The 14,644-nt window shown below is 41.2% G+C and overlaps 1 protein-coding gene across 4 annotated transcripts in view; it reads right to left on the minus strand.

The window, feature by feature from the left end:
* Window positions 1-14,644, minus strand: part of VAPB (VAMP associated protein B and C) — a 49,425-nt gene that overhangs the window by 8,361 nt on the left and 26,420 nt on the right. For 3 of the 4 annotated variants that reach the window (XM_083360364.1, XM_083360365.1, XM_083360366.1), the window contains one exon: window positions 6,687-6,839. In XM_083360364.1, the coding sequence (XP_083216490.1) occupies window positions 6,687-6,839 (153 nt within the window). Of the gene's footprint in view, window positions 1-178; window positions 645-6,686; window positions 6,840-14,644 lie in introns of those variants that run through there. The other variant, XM_083360367.1, reaches the window with a different exon arrangement.

Raw genomic sequence — 14,644 nt, forward strand, 5'->3', positions numbered from 1 at the left:
ACTCTTTTACCTTTGCTAGAATTGTAAGCCAGTCAGGGCAGTGTAACATGGTACACCTACTACTTGCCTATTAAAATAGATGATTCAGCAGATGTGGCACAACTGAGTCATGCAAAGCAATGATGCAGCACAGAACTGGATATAATGCAATCAGATCTAAGGATACTGCATGCCTTACCAAACTCGTAGGCATTTCCAAAAAGTACATCCAAAAAGCATCTCAAATTGCTATGGACTTGATCTATTGTCTTACGCACGATACTGTGGTAGATTCTTCCAACACACATACATCTAGTAAATGAACAACATGTAACAATGATCTGGAAATTTCAGAAGATTTTATACTATATATATCTTAACAGTTTTGTTAAATTTTCTCAAAGATCTCAAGAAAACACACACAATCATTTCTTTGTCTAATCTTTCTGCAAACCATCCTGTGAGGTAGGCTGGGCTGAGAGAAGAAGCTGACTGAGAGACTGACAACATAGCCTGAGAGAGAAGTTATGGCCTAAATTCACATCACATCACCCTATGTGATGGTGCCCGTAAGCCTGTGGCTCCCTAGTTTCCTAATCGTAGCTAGTTCTAATAGTAAAGAACATGCGCGACTGAGGACAGATCTGATAGGTTCTTGGTGTTCCCCGAACTTGTTTCCCCCCCCCCTCCAGACATTTCATAAGCAGGATAAGCAACATCATCAATGTACTGGTAATGAAATATCAGCAGGAAAACAACCAAGCTCAGAGAATATCAAGAATTCAACACCTGAACCAGTAAGTATTGTTTTAGACAGCTAATTTAGAGAACAATTAGTGGATAAACTTTCTTGAAAGATTTTACTCCAAAATATTTCATTCTTAGATCACACATCCTAGGTCACGAGAAGAACTCCTTAGATAAGGAGCTATATAAAACACAGACAGCTTTAGATTTGTTTGTTCATTTACCAAAGCTTATATGCTAATCCAATTGCGCAGTATTTTGAGCAGCCAACATTCTCCAATTCAATAACACAACTGAAACATAAAACAAGTTAATTATATCAAAGCACCTAGAAACAGTCTCCAGTAACAAACATACACTGACAAATTCCTGAAGTATGAGAAAATAAACTTGAATCAAAGATGACCATACCTGAGTGGTCATTTCCCTCCTGATCAGGAATGGTTGCAACTGTGTAGATATAATTGCGCATATCCCCCCTCCACACCAATATTTGGTCTTCAAGAAGGAGGTATGAGGACAGGAAGGCCTGGAGGAACATTGTCCATAGGGTCGCGATGGGTCGAACACGACATCGCAGCTAACAACAAAGGAGCTATGACTCCAGGAGGACCTAAAATTATGAACCAGCTCAGCACAGGGGAGTCTGCTTCTGAACCCACAGCTGCTTTGTCTTATTAAACTAAATTATTTCAAATTGAGTTTGCACTTCCTACCTTAACAGTATGCATGTAGCAGCATCCAATATTTGGACGACACAGAAAGCTTTGAAAGAAGTCTAAAGGGAAGATACTGGTTATCATCTATAAAGCCCTATTTGACACAGGATCATGTTTTCTGGACCGCCTCCTCCCATAGGAAGGGTCCCACAAGCTCTAACAGGATACAGATACTCTGGGGTCGTTTCTTGAAGCAATGCCATCTGACGGGACATAAAGACGCCATGTCTTTTTGCTTGTGGCACTTACCATTAAGATGTGCCCCCACACTTTTGGACATTTAGAAAGGTATGAAAAAAACTGGTGGGTTTTGGGGTACTGGGTCACTGGATGGCTGAAATTATTATTAGGAAGAGGACATCCCAATCATGTACTATATTGCTGTTGTGTTTTTTTCCAATATTTCTTTTTAATATGCCTGACAGCTTGCTTTTACTCTTTTTAATATCTAACCTTAAAATATTTAATAGAACTGCAACTGAACATAAATTGATTTTTTTTTAAACGCCCACATCATCCTGTGTTGTAATCTCAGATTTTAAAATAACTACAATTGAGAAAATCATGCACTGAACTGGTGAAAGAAAAAACTTGGAAAGTCTGAAAATTTATCAATAGAACCAGAACTCTTACTAGAAGCTTATAATTTTGTTACATCGAAGGAACCTGCAAGTAATGCTGCTACAAACAGCAAAGAGAATTCGTCATAAAAGTTGTAAACAGCATCTGCCTGTTCTCCTTACTGAAGGTACAAATAGACTCTGTTGTCAAGAAAACAGACAACTTTCACACACATGAAAAATCAGCTGATTTTTTTTCAGCTATGAGTCAGTTAAAATATTTAAAAACACAATGTGTCCAATCTTACTTGATTGATCAAAGATATAAACATTAAAGTAACTTCTCTCAATAGAGGTTCTGTGAAAAGCTGCAAATGGTGTCATAAGAGATTGTACAAATAGTCCTCAACTTGTGAACATAACTGACCCCAAAATTTCCATTGCCAAGCAACACAATTGTTAAGTAAGTTCTGCCCATGTTACGATCCTTCTTGCCAGTTAAGTGAATCACTGCACTTAAGTTAATACACGGATGGTAAGTGAATCAGGATTCCCCATTGACTTTGCTTGGCAGAAGGTTGAAAAAAGGTGATCACATGACCCTGGGACACTGCGATCGTCATAAATACATACTGGTTGCTAAGCATCCAAATTTAAATCATATGACCATGAAGATGCCAGAATGGTTGCAAGTGTGAAAAACGGTAATAGGTCACTTTTATCAGTGCTGTTCTAACTTTGAATGGTCACTAAACAAATGGTTGTAAGATGAGGACTACCTGTAATTTAAAAAAAGAAACTAGATTTTTTTAAAGAACTTTGTGCACTGTGTAATGCTACCACTTGCCATGCTGGGAATTTTTACTTGCCTGCACAATGCGAACCAACATTTCTGTTTCTAAGGCAGGCAGTTGTTAAGTGAGTTACACCTGATTTTATGACCTTTTTGCCATGGTTATTAAACGAATCTCTGCACTTGATTCGGATCATGTGGTCATTAAGCAAATCTGGCTTTCCCCATTTGTCTGTCAGAAGCCAGCTGAGAAGGTTGCAAATGGCGATCACATGATCCCAGGATACTGCAAGTAGGTAGACCAATTCCACAGGAAAGCTACAACAACTTTTATTGAAATTGGCTATAATAGCAAAATCAATCTGATTGTGTTACAATAGTAATAGTGGATTAAAAATGCCAAATCCAGTCTAAACCTCTAGCTGACTATCCAATTTATAAGACTTGTATGTCATCTGACTCTCTAGCTACCTCACAAAAAAATAAAAAAAACATAAAAAATAAAGATAAAAGATGGCAGGTGTGATGAATGAGAGGTCTCTATCCTCATCCTTGCTGAGAAGAGCTCTTTTTTTACAATTCAGTGAATTCGGGAGGCATCTGTCTGAGCTACTTCCAAATGTTAAAAAATATTTGTCATTTTGCTTAGATTTTTATTTTTGCATATTTCTGCCAAGATAATCTTACACTGGGTTTTAGTGTTTATGTGTTCCAAAATACAGATAGGTTCGTCCTTGGGGTATATGATGGTGAAATTCCTATTTTTTTTCTAATGAGGGAACAGAAAGATAACAGTTTCTGTTCCTATTGTGGACTGCAAAATTAAATTACTGCTAAGAATGAAAGAAAGATTTCAAAGGCCTACTTCAGTGTGGGCAGAAAGGGGAGAAGGGAAGAGAGAAGAACTAGATAAGAAGTTTGCAGGGCAGAGAAAGTTTTGAAGAGTGCAGATATTTCTATAAACTCATAGTCAACTTAATACAGAAGTCAGTTTTTTACCATTACAACCTGAGCTCAGACTTCTATTCTGAATGAACCTGAGACGTACTATCAACTTTACAGGTTTGGAAAACACCAGTGGTGACTCATATCTTCTGTGATTTTACAGCAATCCCCAGGGACACCTCCAAGGCGGCAAGGCTCACTCGCACATATGCTCTGGGAGTTGCACTGTGGCCACTTTAGCAATGTTGAAGTCAAACCTCAAGGCCTAGAATGCAGCTTGAAAGCTAGAGCCAGAGGTGGCCTCTGTCACAATGCTTGTGAATACTGTAATTTCCCTTGGCTAAAATTTCCTAGCTTAGAGGATAAATACTCGATTAAAGAACAGATTTTGAAAAGACTTTTAAATGTTCTTGTTAAATATTCCAAAACAACTAACCCTTAAGTAAAGGTAAACTCAAATTCTGAACAAGACCCAATCGATTAACAGTAGAAAGAATAAAACAAGTGAAAATTTCAAAGTAAGTAAAATCCATAGCTGCCTCTATTCAATAAAGAACTTTGGTCTCGGTCAAAGAACAAAGCATTTTTTTCCTTATGTTCAATCATGTCTGATTCTCAGAGACTGTCTGGACAAATCCCTGTAGTTTTCTGAGCAAAATTGTTTAAGAAGTGGTTGCCATTGCTTCCTTCCTAGGGCTGAGACAGAGTAACTGTCTCAAGGTCACCCAGCTAATGCAAGGATATTGAGTGAACACTGAAAGTTGAACAAGAGTAAATATCTATTCTGTAAGTGGGACTGGCCGGTTGACACCGTGAACAGAACTCTTCCATTCCGTAACGTGTTCTTATATATACCAGTTGCGCTCTGTTTTTCTTTGGCACCCCAAACTTATCAAACCCTCTTTTTTTAAGTATTTGTGAATTGATCACATACTTCCTCTCTTAGGCTTGATCTTCCCTTCCTTTAACCTCTCTTCCTGTGGTGGAAATTCTAATAAATCCATTATAGCTGAAGCCAAACTGACCTTCTGCCCAGTCTCTGCCATTCTTTGTCAATGCTTCAGACTGCAGGACCCCACCCTTCCCTGCCAGTGCATTAGGGGAAAATGAGAAAAGATGATTATAGGAATAACAGCACAGTAAAATACTGTGAAAGGAGAAAAATGGCTGAGTTAAGCAGTTCTGCGATGAATCACATGAACAGGCAAGGAAATGCTGATGAGGCCCTACAGAACACACTTAGCCATTTCTTAAAAAGTGAGTTCCCTACTATGCAAGGAACTTCAGAATACTGAAGACAGAAATTCTTTCTTTAGCAAATGGCATTTTATTAAGGAAAACGTCACTCTTTCATTGTACATTGAATAGATGTGCTTTTAACTATAATGTCCAAATACCAAGTTACCATAGTTGCTGTCTGTGGTGAACACAGATACCCGGAATGCTATCCCTATTACAGATGGATCTCAAGCTCTTTGTTAATAGATGAGGTTGTGTAAAATTCTTAAAATCTGGGAACAGGTTACCATAATCATGTAATTTTCCCACTAAGCTTAAATCTTATATAATTATGCTTGTAATGATACAAATTGCAGTTAGGAAACCAACAGAAGAGAATATTTATAGCTCAGGGTTAAACTGTGGGATCCTTGAGGCTCACCAAGATTGATCGTTTTCTTGCAGACATTTCATTACCAAATTAGGTAACATCATCAGTGCAGGTCAGAAAAACTGGCCAGAATTTCCACTTTAATTCTAAAACTCAAATCATTCTCTCACATCATTCCCTCCCACTAGGCAATTAGCAACAGTACAAATACAAAAAAGTTCACTTAAAGCAATTCACTGCACAAGTGCTCTGGATATCTTTTTAGGAATAGTCCCTTTACAGGGGAAAAAAAAGCTGTTTAGCAATTGGCCTCTTTTAATATCTATGAAATGATACCATGCTCTGCATTATTATGACAAGCCCTTGAGACAATGATAACATAGTTATCTGGGACATTTTTGTACTAAATCTATAGTTAGAAGATGGATTTAGGACCGAAGGGAGGTAACAAGACATTCCTGGCAATTTATGAAATCTCACCCTCACCCTCAAGGCCAAACACTGGCCACCCTTTCCTATCAGGCTGTTAAAACAAAGAAAGGAATGATCTTCTAGCCTGGCTTGTAATGAGTGTGATCCAGCAGACTCAACAGTTGGTGCTCTTAAATATTTCATATTCATTACTTTTAGTTAAACGCTTTGTCATTCCAAGTTTTAAGGTCTCATCTATGAGCTCAAGGTAGATAGGCATGCAAGATAAAAGGAAACATGCTAATGAAGACATGTTTTGTGGAAGAAAGTTGTACAAGAGGTTAAGATCACACGCTGATGAAATAAGCAAAATTAAACTGGTGACACTGATGAAAATTTCTGCCCAGCCATCCTTCCAGCTGCCATCTTCAGAATCACTCTCAATAAAAAGGAGCAGTTCAAAAACCATTTCCTTATAAAACTAGCACTCTGGCCAGCTTGATTTGGCAACACGGGCCTTCCCTGAGCAAGAGGGACTTTTAATGACTGTTTGAAGTTACAACAGCACAGAAAAGTGTTTTATGACCAGTCCTTGCATGACAATTTTTCAACAGACTACTCTTTTCAAATGAAACTGGCTAAGAAAGTATCAAAACCAGAGGTTGTGCTATGCTGTTTGCTCAGTCACCTCCAATTATAATTCCATCGGAAAACAGGAGAAATAACTTCGTGTTGACATTGAAACAATTCTGTAATTTTTAAAGAAACTCTGCAGAATATATAGGGTTGTTCAAAATGTCAGCGTTACACAGGCCATTTAACATCTGTTTATTTTCTTCCAGCTGTATTCAGAACCAAAATGATTGGGGGGGGGGGAAGCAGGTGTACTTCTGAAACAACAACAAAAAAATGGATAATCTTACCAGAGACATTAATTGATGTTCCAGCATCTATAATTCCACTGTTGGGTCGTACACAATACCTGCGCGGAGCCGTAGTCTTCACTTTGAAACAGACATTCTTATCTGTAGAGTTGCCAAGTTTCAGATTTGTGGTCACAACATCTGTAAAGGGACCTAAGAGACAGAATAAACACAACTTGGAGGGTTTTCCAAACTTCACATAAATGTATATACAACATGCAAAAATACACAAGCCTGAGTAGAACAACCCACTTAAGCCATACTTTATCCAACCTATGGTACTCTAAGGTGTTGGGACTCTTAATTCCCAGAAAGCTTACCCTATAAGGAATGGTAAAGACAATATATCTTGAGAGCCCTAAATTAGGGAAAGGTTTGGCTTGGCTCAGTGTTATTATCTACTTTTCTACTGCTGGCTTAAGATAGTGTTTGTGGTCTTGCTTTGTTCACCTCTTCCATTTTATCTTTCCTGGAAGCTACCTTTTAAGATTGTTGAGTAATCTGCCCAAGTTGTTTTTTTATTATAGTAAATTTATTAAAGATTATAATAATTTCATTAAAATTACAATTGCAAAGATAAAAATTAATATAAACTAAAGAATTTAAAAAATGAAAGATGCAGAAAAGGGAAAAAAATAGTAAGAAAAAAAAATAAGAGCACAGTAATGAAAAAAACCTCTCCCCTTCATCACAAGTATAAACAATTTTAGTAACTTATCACCTTCTCTTAAAATATAACAAATAATGTCTTCTTCCCATATCTCATCTCTTATCCGTGAACAAATTCTTAAAAGTCTTCTCATTTCAGTCCTGATCGGCAAAAGTCCATTAAGGGTTATCAGGGATAATAACACATCTATTTTAACTCAGATGAAATAAACCAATTTTATATTCCTTCCTTTTACTTCTAACAATCTTGATTTTTACTACTTTCAACTAATGTCTTAGATCTTGATTTCTTTTTATTTTTTATTTAATAATATTAATAAAGTTGGAAGGGACCTTGGAGGTCTTCTAGTCCAACCCCCTGCTCAGGCAGGAAATCCTATACCAGTGATGGCGAACCTTTTAGAGACCGAGTGCCGAAACTGCAACCCAAAACCCACTTATCTATCATTGGGTGCTGGGTGGGCATGGCCCATTGGGTGGGTGTGGCTGCAGTAGTAATGGCAGACTGGGTGGGACTAAAAAGTTCAATCGATCAATTCCAACTTTGTGAGAACTTTTTTTTCCCCACAAGAAGTTGAAATTGATTTGATTGAACCTTTTACTTTTTGTACATGGCGGCGGAGGCCTAAAGCGAAAAGGTTTTATAAAACCCAGCTGAAGGCCTGGGACTGGGGCTCTGCGTGCCACCTGTGCCACCCGTGTCATAGGTTCACCACCATGGCCCTATACCATTTCGGACAAATGGCTGTCCAGTCTCTTCTTAAAAACTTCCAGTGTTGGAGCATTCACAGCTTCTGGAGGCAAGTTGTTCCACTGGTTAATTTTTCTAACTGTCAGGAAGTTTCTTCTTAGTTCTAGGTTGCTTCTTTCCTTGATTAGTTTCCATCCGTTGCTTCTTGTCCTGCTTTCAGGTGCTTTAGAGAATAGCTTGACTCCCTCTTCTTTGTGGCAACCCCTGAGATACTGGAAGACTGCTATCATGTCCCCCCTCATCCTTCTCTTCATTAAACTAGACATGCCCAATTCCAGCAGCCGTTCCTTATATGTTTTAGCCTCCAGTCCCCTAATCATCTTTGTTGCTCTTCTCTGTACTCTTTCTAGAGTCTCAACATCTTTTTTACATTGTGGTGACCAAAACTGGATGCAATATTCCAAGTGTGGCCTTACCAAGGCATTGTAAAGTGGTATTAGTACTTCACATGATCTTGATTCTATCCCTCTGTTAATGCAGCCTAGCACTATGTTGGCTTTTTTGGCAGCTGCAGCACACTGATGGCACATATTTAAGTGATTGTCCACTAGGACTCCGAGATCCCTCTCACAGTTACTACTATTGAGCAAGTTACCCCCTATTTGTTTCTTCTCACAATGTTCTTCAAAGCTTAAGCAGGTTTCTGTTGTAAATCCAATATAGGAAAATTATCCAGTCACTCTCTTGATTTGTTATTTGCCTATCCCTTTTCATTAAGACATCAGCTGGTTTCTCTTGTATATCCAGTGTAGCATCTTTCTTCCTATCATTCTTGTAGCTTGACATTTTTAAAGCCACATTCAGATCAGCCTCAATCTTTTCAGGTAAAACTTGTTTTTCTTTCATAACATCTTTTAAACACCGTCTACCTATCTATAACGGCAAATGCTCTTTAAATTAACTTCCAGGGTCATTGTTCAAAAATATCCTTCAATATGTTCAATATTGAAATATTGGCTTCATTCTGTAAGTCAAATTTAAGTCCTCTTCTCCTTTAACTGTAACTTTTCTTTCTTCTTTCTAGTTCCCTCTAGTGTCAAATTTTCAAAATCTCATCCTACCATTTTTTAAAAAAAGAATTCAAAACAAAAGTTGGCTTAAAACTTAACATTAAGAAAACCAAAATCATGGCATCCGGCCCTCTCAATTTCTGGCAAATAGATGGGGAAGAAATGGAGGTAGTGATAGATTTTATTTTCCTGGGCTCCAAAATCACTGCAGATGGGGACTGTAGCCAAGAAATTAAAAGACGCTTGCTCCTGAGGAGGAAAGCCATGGCAAATCTAGACAGCACACTAAAAAGCAGAGACATCACCCTGTCATCAAAAGTGCATATAGTCAAGACTATGGTCTTCCCAGTTGCAATGTATGGCAGTGAAAGTTGGACCATAAGAAAGGCTGAGCGCCAAAGAATTGAGGCCTTTGAACTATGGTGCTGGAGAAGACTCCTGCGAGTCCCTTGGACTGCAAGGCGATCAAACCGGTCAGTCCTAGAGGAGATCAACCCTGACTGCTCTTTAGAAGGCCAGATCCTAAAGCTAAAACTCAAATACTTTGGCCACCTAATGAGAAGGAAGGACTCACTGGAGAAGAGCCTAATGCTGGGAAAGATTAAGGGCAAGAGAAGAAGGGGACGACAGAGAATGAGGTGGCTGGATGGAGTCACTGAAGCAGTAGGCGTGAGCTTAAATGGACTCCAGAAGATGGTAGAGGACAGGAAGGCCTGGAGGAACGTTGTCCATAGGGTCGCAATGGGTCGGACATGATTTCGCAGCTAACAACAACAACAACAACAACAAGAGACTCAAGACTAAGATTGTGGCATCTTTAATGCTACATTTAAGCAGCATCTCAAACACGAAGCAGCAATGTAGCAAATTTGCTATATAACCTACAAACAGGTGTTGAAGAGATTTGCTAATTTATGTACCGATGCAAAGGTATGCATGTAGTATTTAACACATACAAATCCTATTTTATCACCATGCCAAATTGGTACGTAAGGTGTCAGACAAACAAATAAAAGATTAATGGCCAAAGTGGACTTCTATTATTCCTGAATGTAAGGCAGGGATTCACATTGGTACACACTTCAATCGCAAATCCCTTATATTAAAAATATTTTATGGAAATAATTACTATTTTGCATCTGGTAGAAACCTATGACCATTTAACTGGATGATCTCAAGTTGCAATTTATCTGTACAATTTTACTTATCACTAGATCGCCTTTTACTACCTCAACCAGCCAGAAAGAAAAAAAGTGATCTCATTGCTAAGTTGTTTCAATCATTTGACCATTTAGACCAGGGGTGTCAAACTCAATTTCATTGAGGGCCGCATCAGCATTGCGGTTGCCCTCAGGGGGCCGGGTGGGTATGGCCAGGGTAGGTGTGGCTAGAGTGCATATGGCCTACTGGGTGGGCGTGGCCAGCTCTACATCGTTTGCATCAAGGGTGCCTATGGGGGCCTGGGCAGGAGTGGGACAGATCTGAGGGTCTCTGGCAGAAGGAGGGTCTCTGGGCCAGGGCCAAGGCAGTGGAGGCCGTTCCCTCACTGTTTCCAGGATGGCTTCGCGGGCCACATGAAACCACTTCGTGGGCCGGATCTGGCCCCCTGGCCTTGTGTTTGACATGTCTGATTTAGACGTCTTCTTTGTAATTCACTTCACAGAGTACTGTAGGATATTCTACAGCAGGGGTGTCAAACTGCTGGCCCATGGGCTGGATGCGTCATGCCAAAACCGCGCCCACCCCATTGCCGTCAATAGGAAAAGAGTCACATTACATCGCAACATGTCATGTGATGTCAAGAGTTTGACACCCGTGTTCTATAGTATTTGTTTTAGGTACAGTAACCAGAACTGTATGCAGTATTTTTAACACAATAACAGCACGATTTGCATGAATGGATTATAAAACTACCAGTTTTATTTTCAATTCCTTTTCCAAGGAGTTCCACCACAAGGCATCTGCACACATGAAATGTTTCTGTCAATCTATCTGTTAAGCAATCTTTCCTCTCCATCTACAAATTCAGACTCCATTACCAGATGTGAAATTTACATATTTGTACCAGCTGCACATGCTTTTACACTTCCTTTGAACTGCAGTTGCCATTTCACTGCCCATTTCCCAACTTGAATTATTTTAAAAATTCTTTATGATCTCTTTTGTTTGAAGCACCACAAACAATTTGAAGTTAATATTAAACTTGGTCATTTCATTATCCACATCTCTTTCTAAAGTCTTTACAAACAAAATAAAAGTACCAATTCTCAATTAAAAAAAACTCATAGAATCCTCTATTTACATGTCCTGAGTACTGCTCTTTCGGCTAGACTAACACTGTTATATTTGTCCATGCTCTAGCAAATGTTTTCTTGTACAGTGTTAGGCATATTAAGTTCCAGCTTTAAATAGCAGGGTATGAAAAGCCTTGTTAACACCACTTATAAATAACCCCTTAGCAAACTGCATTATATACCAGCTTGCAAATTCTTAAGTTTCTGATGCTATTATGGGCAGAAATGAAAGGACAAAGGTTAATAGTCTTTCTGGTCAATAGCAGAAAGAAGTTATATGTGTAAGATATAAGTTAAGTTTAGATTTTTACCCTTTACTTCTTCACATTTATATATTATTTAAAAGTGGTTTGAACGAGAGAACACATATAGAGTATAAAAAGACAATTTTAAATAAGTGAGATATTAAAATCTTACACAAGTGACATACCTAGAAGGCAGAAATGAAAATCAAAATTACCCTAAATGGAAAAAGGTTTTGGAATGATAGTTGCTGCAAACTGAATATGAGCCAGTAGTGGGATACAGTTATAAATGCAACGTAACAAAAATATATATATTTCTGCTGTGACCATGCCTTGAGTACTATATCCCATTTTGAACAGTACGAATTCAGAGAAACTGGAACAAGTTCAAAGAAGGGTGAAGATGATCAGAGGATTAGAAGGTCCTTTGAATGGAGTCAAAATGGTGCTTTCCTTAAGAAAAGAACACCGATGTAATTCTCTTGAAATAGCTGAAAGGATGTCCCACTGAAGAACAAGACCTGTTTGTTATCGCTCTAGAATTCAGGATACAAAACAGTGTTCTTAATTTGCAGGAGACAGAATTCAACTTGATAGCAGGAGAAAACCTGGCAACCTAAGAGCAGTTCCACTGTGAAATGAGATGCTGGGCTAACCTTCTCTGTGTGAGTTCCAGCAGAAGCTGATGAGTTATGGTCCTTTTATTTGAATACCAACATAGAGCAGGGAGTCAGATTCGATTATCTAAATGCTTCTGTGGTTTTCACTTAGCTTTCTCCTAATATTCTAAGTCTTTATGCAAAGATAGCCACTGAGAAGCATAAAAGATCCATATGTACTTGGTGCAAGATCATGCCTTTCTTTTCCTTTTATAAAGCTCCAGGGGATACTGGTTGGATTCATAATATTGTGAATGGTGTGGAGACCTCCTGCATTACTCTCAAAGAATTTAAACTCTGAAAGAGAAATTATGCAGAACTTATGAAATTACAAACGTGCATACACAAACACATGATATAAAAAGTCTATACACACCTGTTAAAATGCCAGGTATTTGAGATGTAAAAAAAATCAGACCAAGACAAATCACTTCAGAACTTTTTCCACCTTTAACATAACATATAGGCTGCACAATTCAACTGAAAAAACAAATTAAAAACAATTAGGGGAAAATAACAATAAAAATGTAAAATGACATGGTTGCTTAAGTGCGCACACCTTTAAACTAACACTTGGTTGAAGTTCCTTTTGATTTTATGACAATATTTTTGGGGTAGGAGCCTACCAGCATGGCACATCTTGCCTCGGGAATCTGCCAATTATGAAGTGATTTATCTTGATTGGATTTTTGTTACATCTCAAAAATCTGGCATTTAACAGGGATGTGTAGACTTTTTATATCCACTGTGCGTAAGAGAAAGGGGAGGGGGAAGAGAGGGGGGAGGGAGGGAGGAATAAACTTTAATCGGTTGCAGCAATATAACATTAAAGAATAGTTCTGGCAAAACCTTTTAGAATTTAGAATAGAACTGGAAGGGACCTTGGAAGTTTTCTAGTCCAGCCCCCTGCTCAAGCAGGAGAACCTATACCATCTCAGACAGGTGACTGTCTAGCCCACAGGTCGGCAACCTGCGGCTCCGGAGCCGCATGCGGCTCTTTGAGCCGTCTCTTGCGGCTCCCAGCCGCCCGGTGCGCGCGCACCTCTTCCAACGGGCAGTGGTGCGCGCGCACCTCTCCAAATGGAGAGTGGCACCGCCCGTTTGGAGAGGTGCATGCGCACCTCCCCGAATGGGTGGAGGTGCGCGCGCACCTCCCCAAACCTTTGGAGAGGTGCGCGCGTACCTCCGCGCGAATGGGCAGCGGTGCCGCTCTTTCAGGAAGCCCGCCGCGGCCCGTCTGTGAAGCTGCCGAAAGCGGCAGCTTAGCAGACGGGCCGCGGCAGCTTCCTCAAAGAGCGGCGCCCCTGCCCATTCCGAGAGGTGCGCGCGCACCTCTCCGAACGACCAGAGGTGCGCGCGTACCTCCGCGCGAATGGGCAGCGGTGCCGCTCTTTCAGGAAGCCCGCCACGGCCCGTCTGTGAAGCTGCCGAAAGCGGCAGCTTAGCAGATGGGCCGCGGCAGCTTCCGCAAAGAGCGGCGCCCCTGCCCATTCTGAGAGGTGCGCGCGCACCTCTCCGAACGACCGGAGGTGCGTGCGTACCTCCGCGCGAATGGGCAGCGGTGCCGCTCTTTCAGGAAGCCCGCCGCGGCCCGTCTGTGAAGCTGCCGAAAGCGGCAGCTTAGCAGACGGGCCGCGGCAGCTTCCGCAAAGAGCGGCGCCCCTGCCCATTCCGAGAGGTGCGCGCGCACCTCTCCGAACGACCGGAGGTGCGCGCGTACCTCCGCGCGAACGGGCAGCGGTGCCGCTCTTTCAGGAAGCTGCCGCTTTCGGCAGCTTCCTCAAAGAGCGGCGCCGCTGCCCCTTCGCACGGAGGTACGCGCGCACCTCCCCAAAGGTTTGGGGAGGTGCGCGCGCAACTCCGGTCATTCGGAGAGGTGCGCGCGCACCTCTCGGAATGGGCAGGGGCGCCGCTCTTTGCGGAAGCTGCCGCGGCCCGTCTGCTAAGCTGCCGCTTTTGGCAGCTTCACAGACGGGCCGCGGCGGGCTTCCTGAAAGAGCGGCACCGCTGCCCATTCGCGCGGAGGTACGCGCGCACCTCCGGTCGTTCGGAGAGGTGCGCGCGCACCTCTCGGAATGGGCAGGGGCGCCGCTCTTTGAGGAAGCTGCCACGGCCCGTCTGCAAAGCTGCTGAAAGCGGCAGCTTTGCAGACGGGCCGTCGCCATCGGGCAACCGGGAACCGGTTCCATCTCATTTTTTAAAAAATGGCAGCCGCGTGCGTCCGCGCATGCGCAAAAAACATTTTTGCGCATGCGCGTGCATGGACACACGCACGCGGCTCCCTCTTTTTTTAATTTGTGATGGAACCGGTTCCCAGTGGCTCTTTTTCT

The sequence above is a fragment of the Vipera ursinii genome (genome assembly GCF_947247035.1).
Source record: "Vipera ursinii genome assembly, chromosome: 3".
Classification (NCBI taxonomy): Eukaryota; Metazoa; Chordata; class Lepidosauria; order Squamata; family Viperidae; genus Vipera; species Vipera ursinii.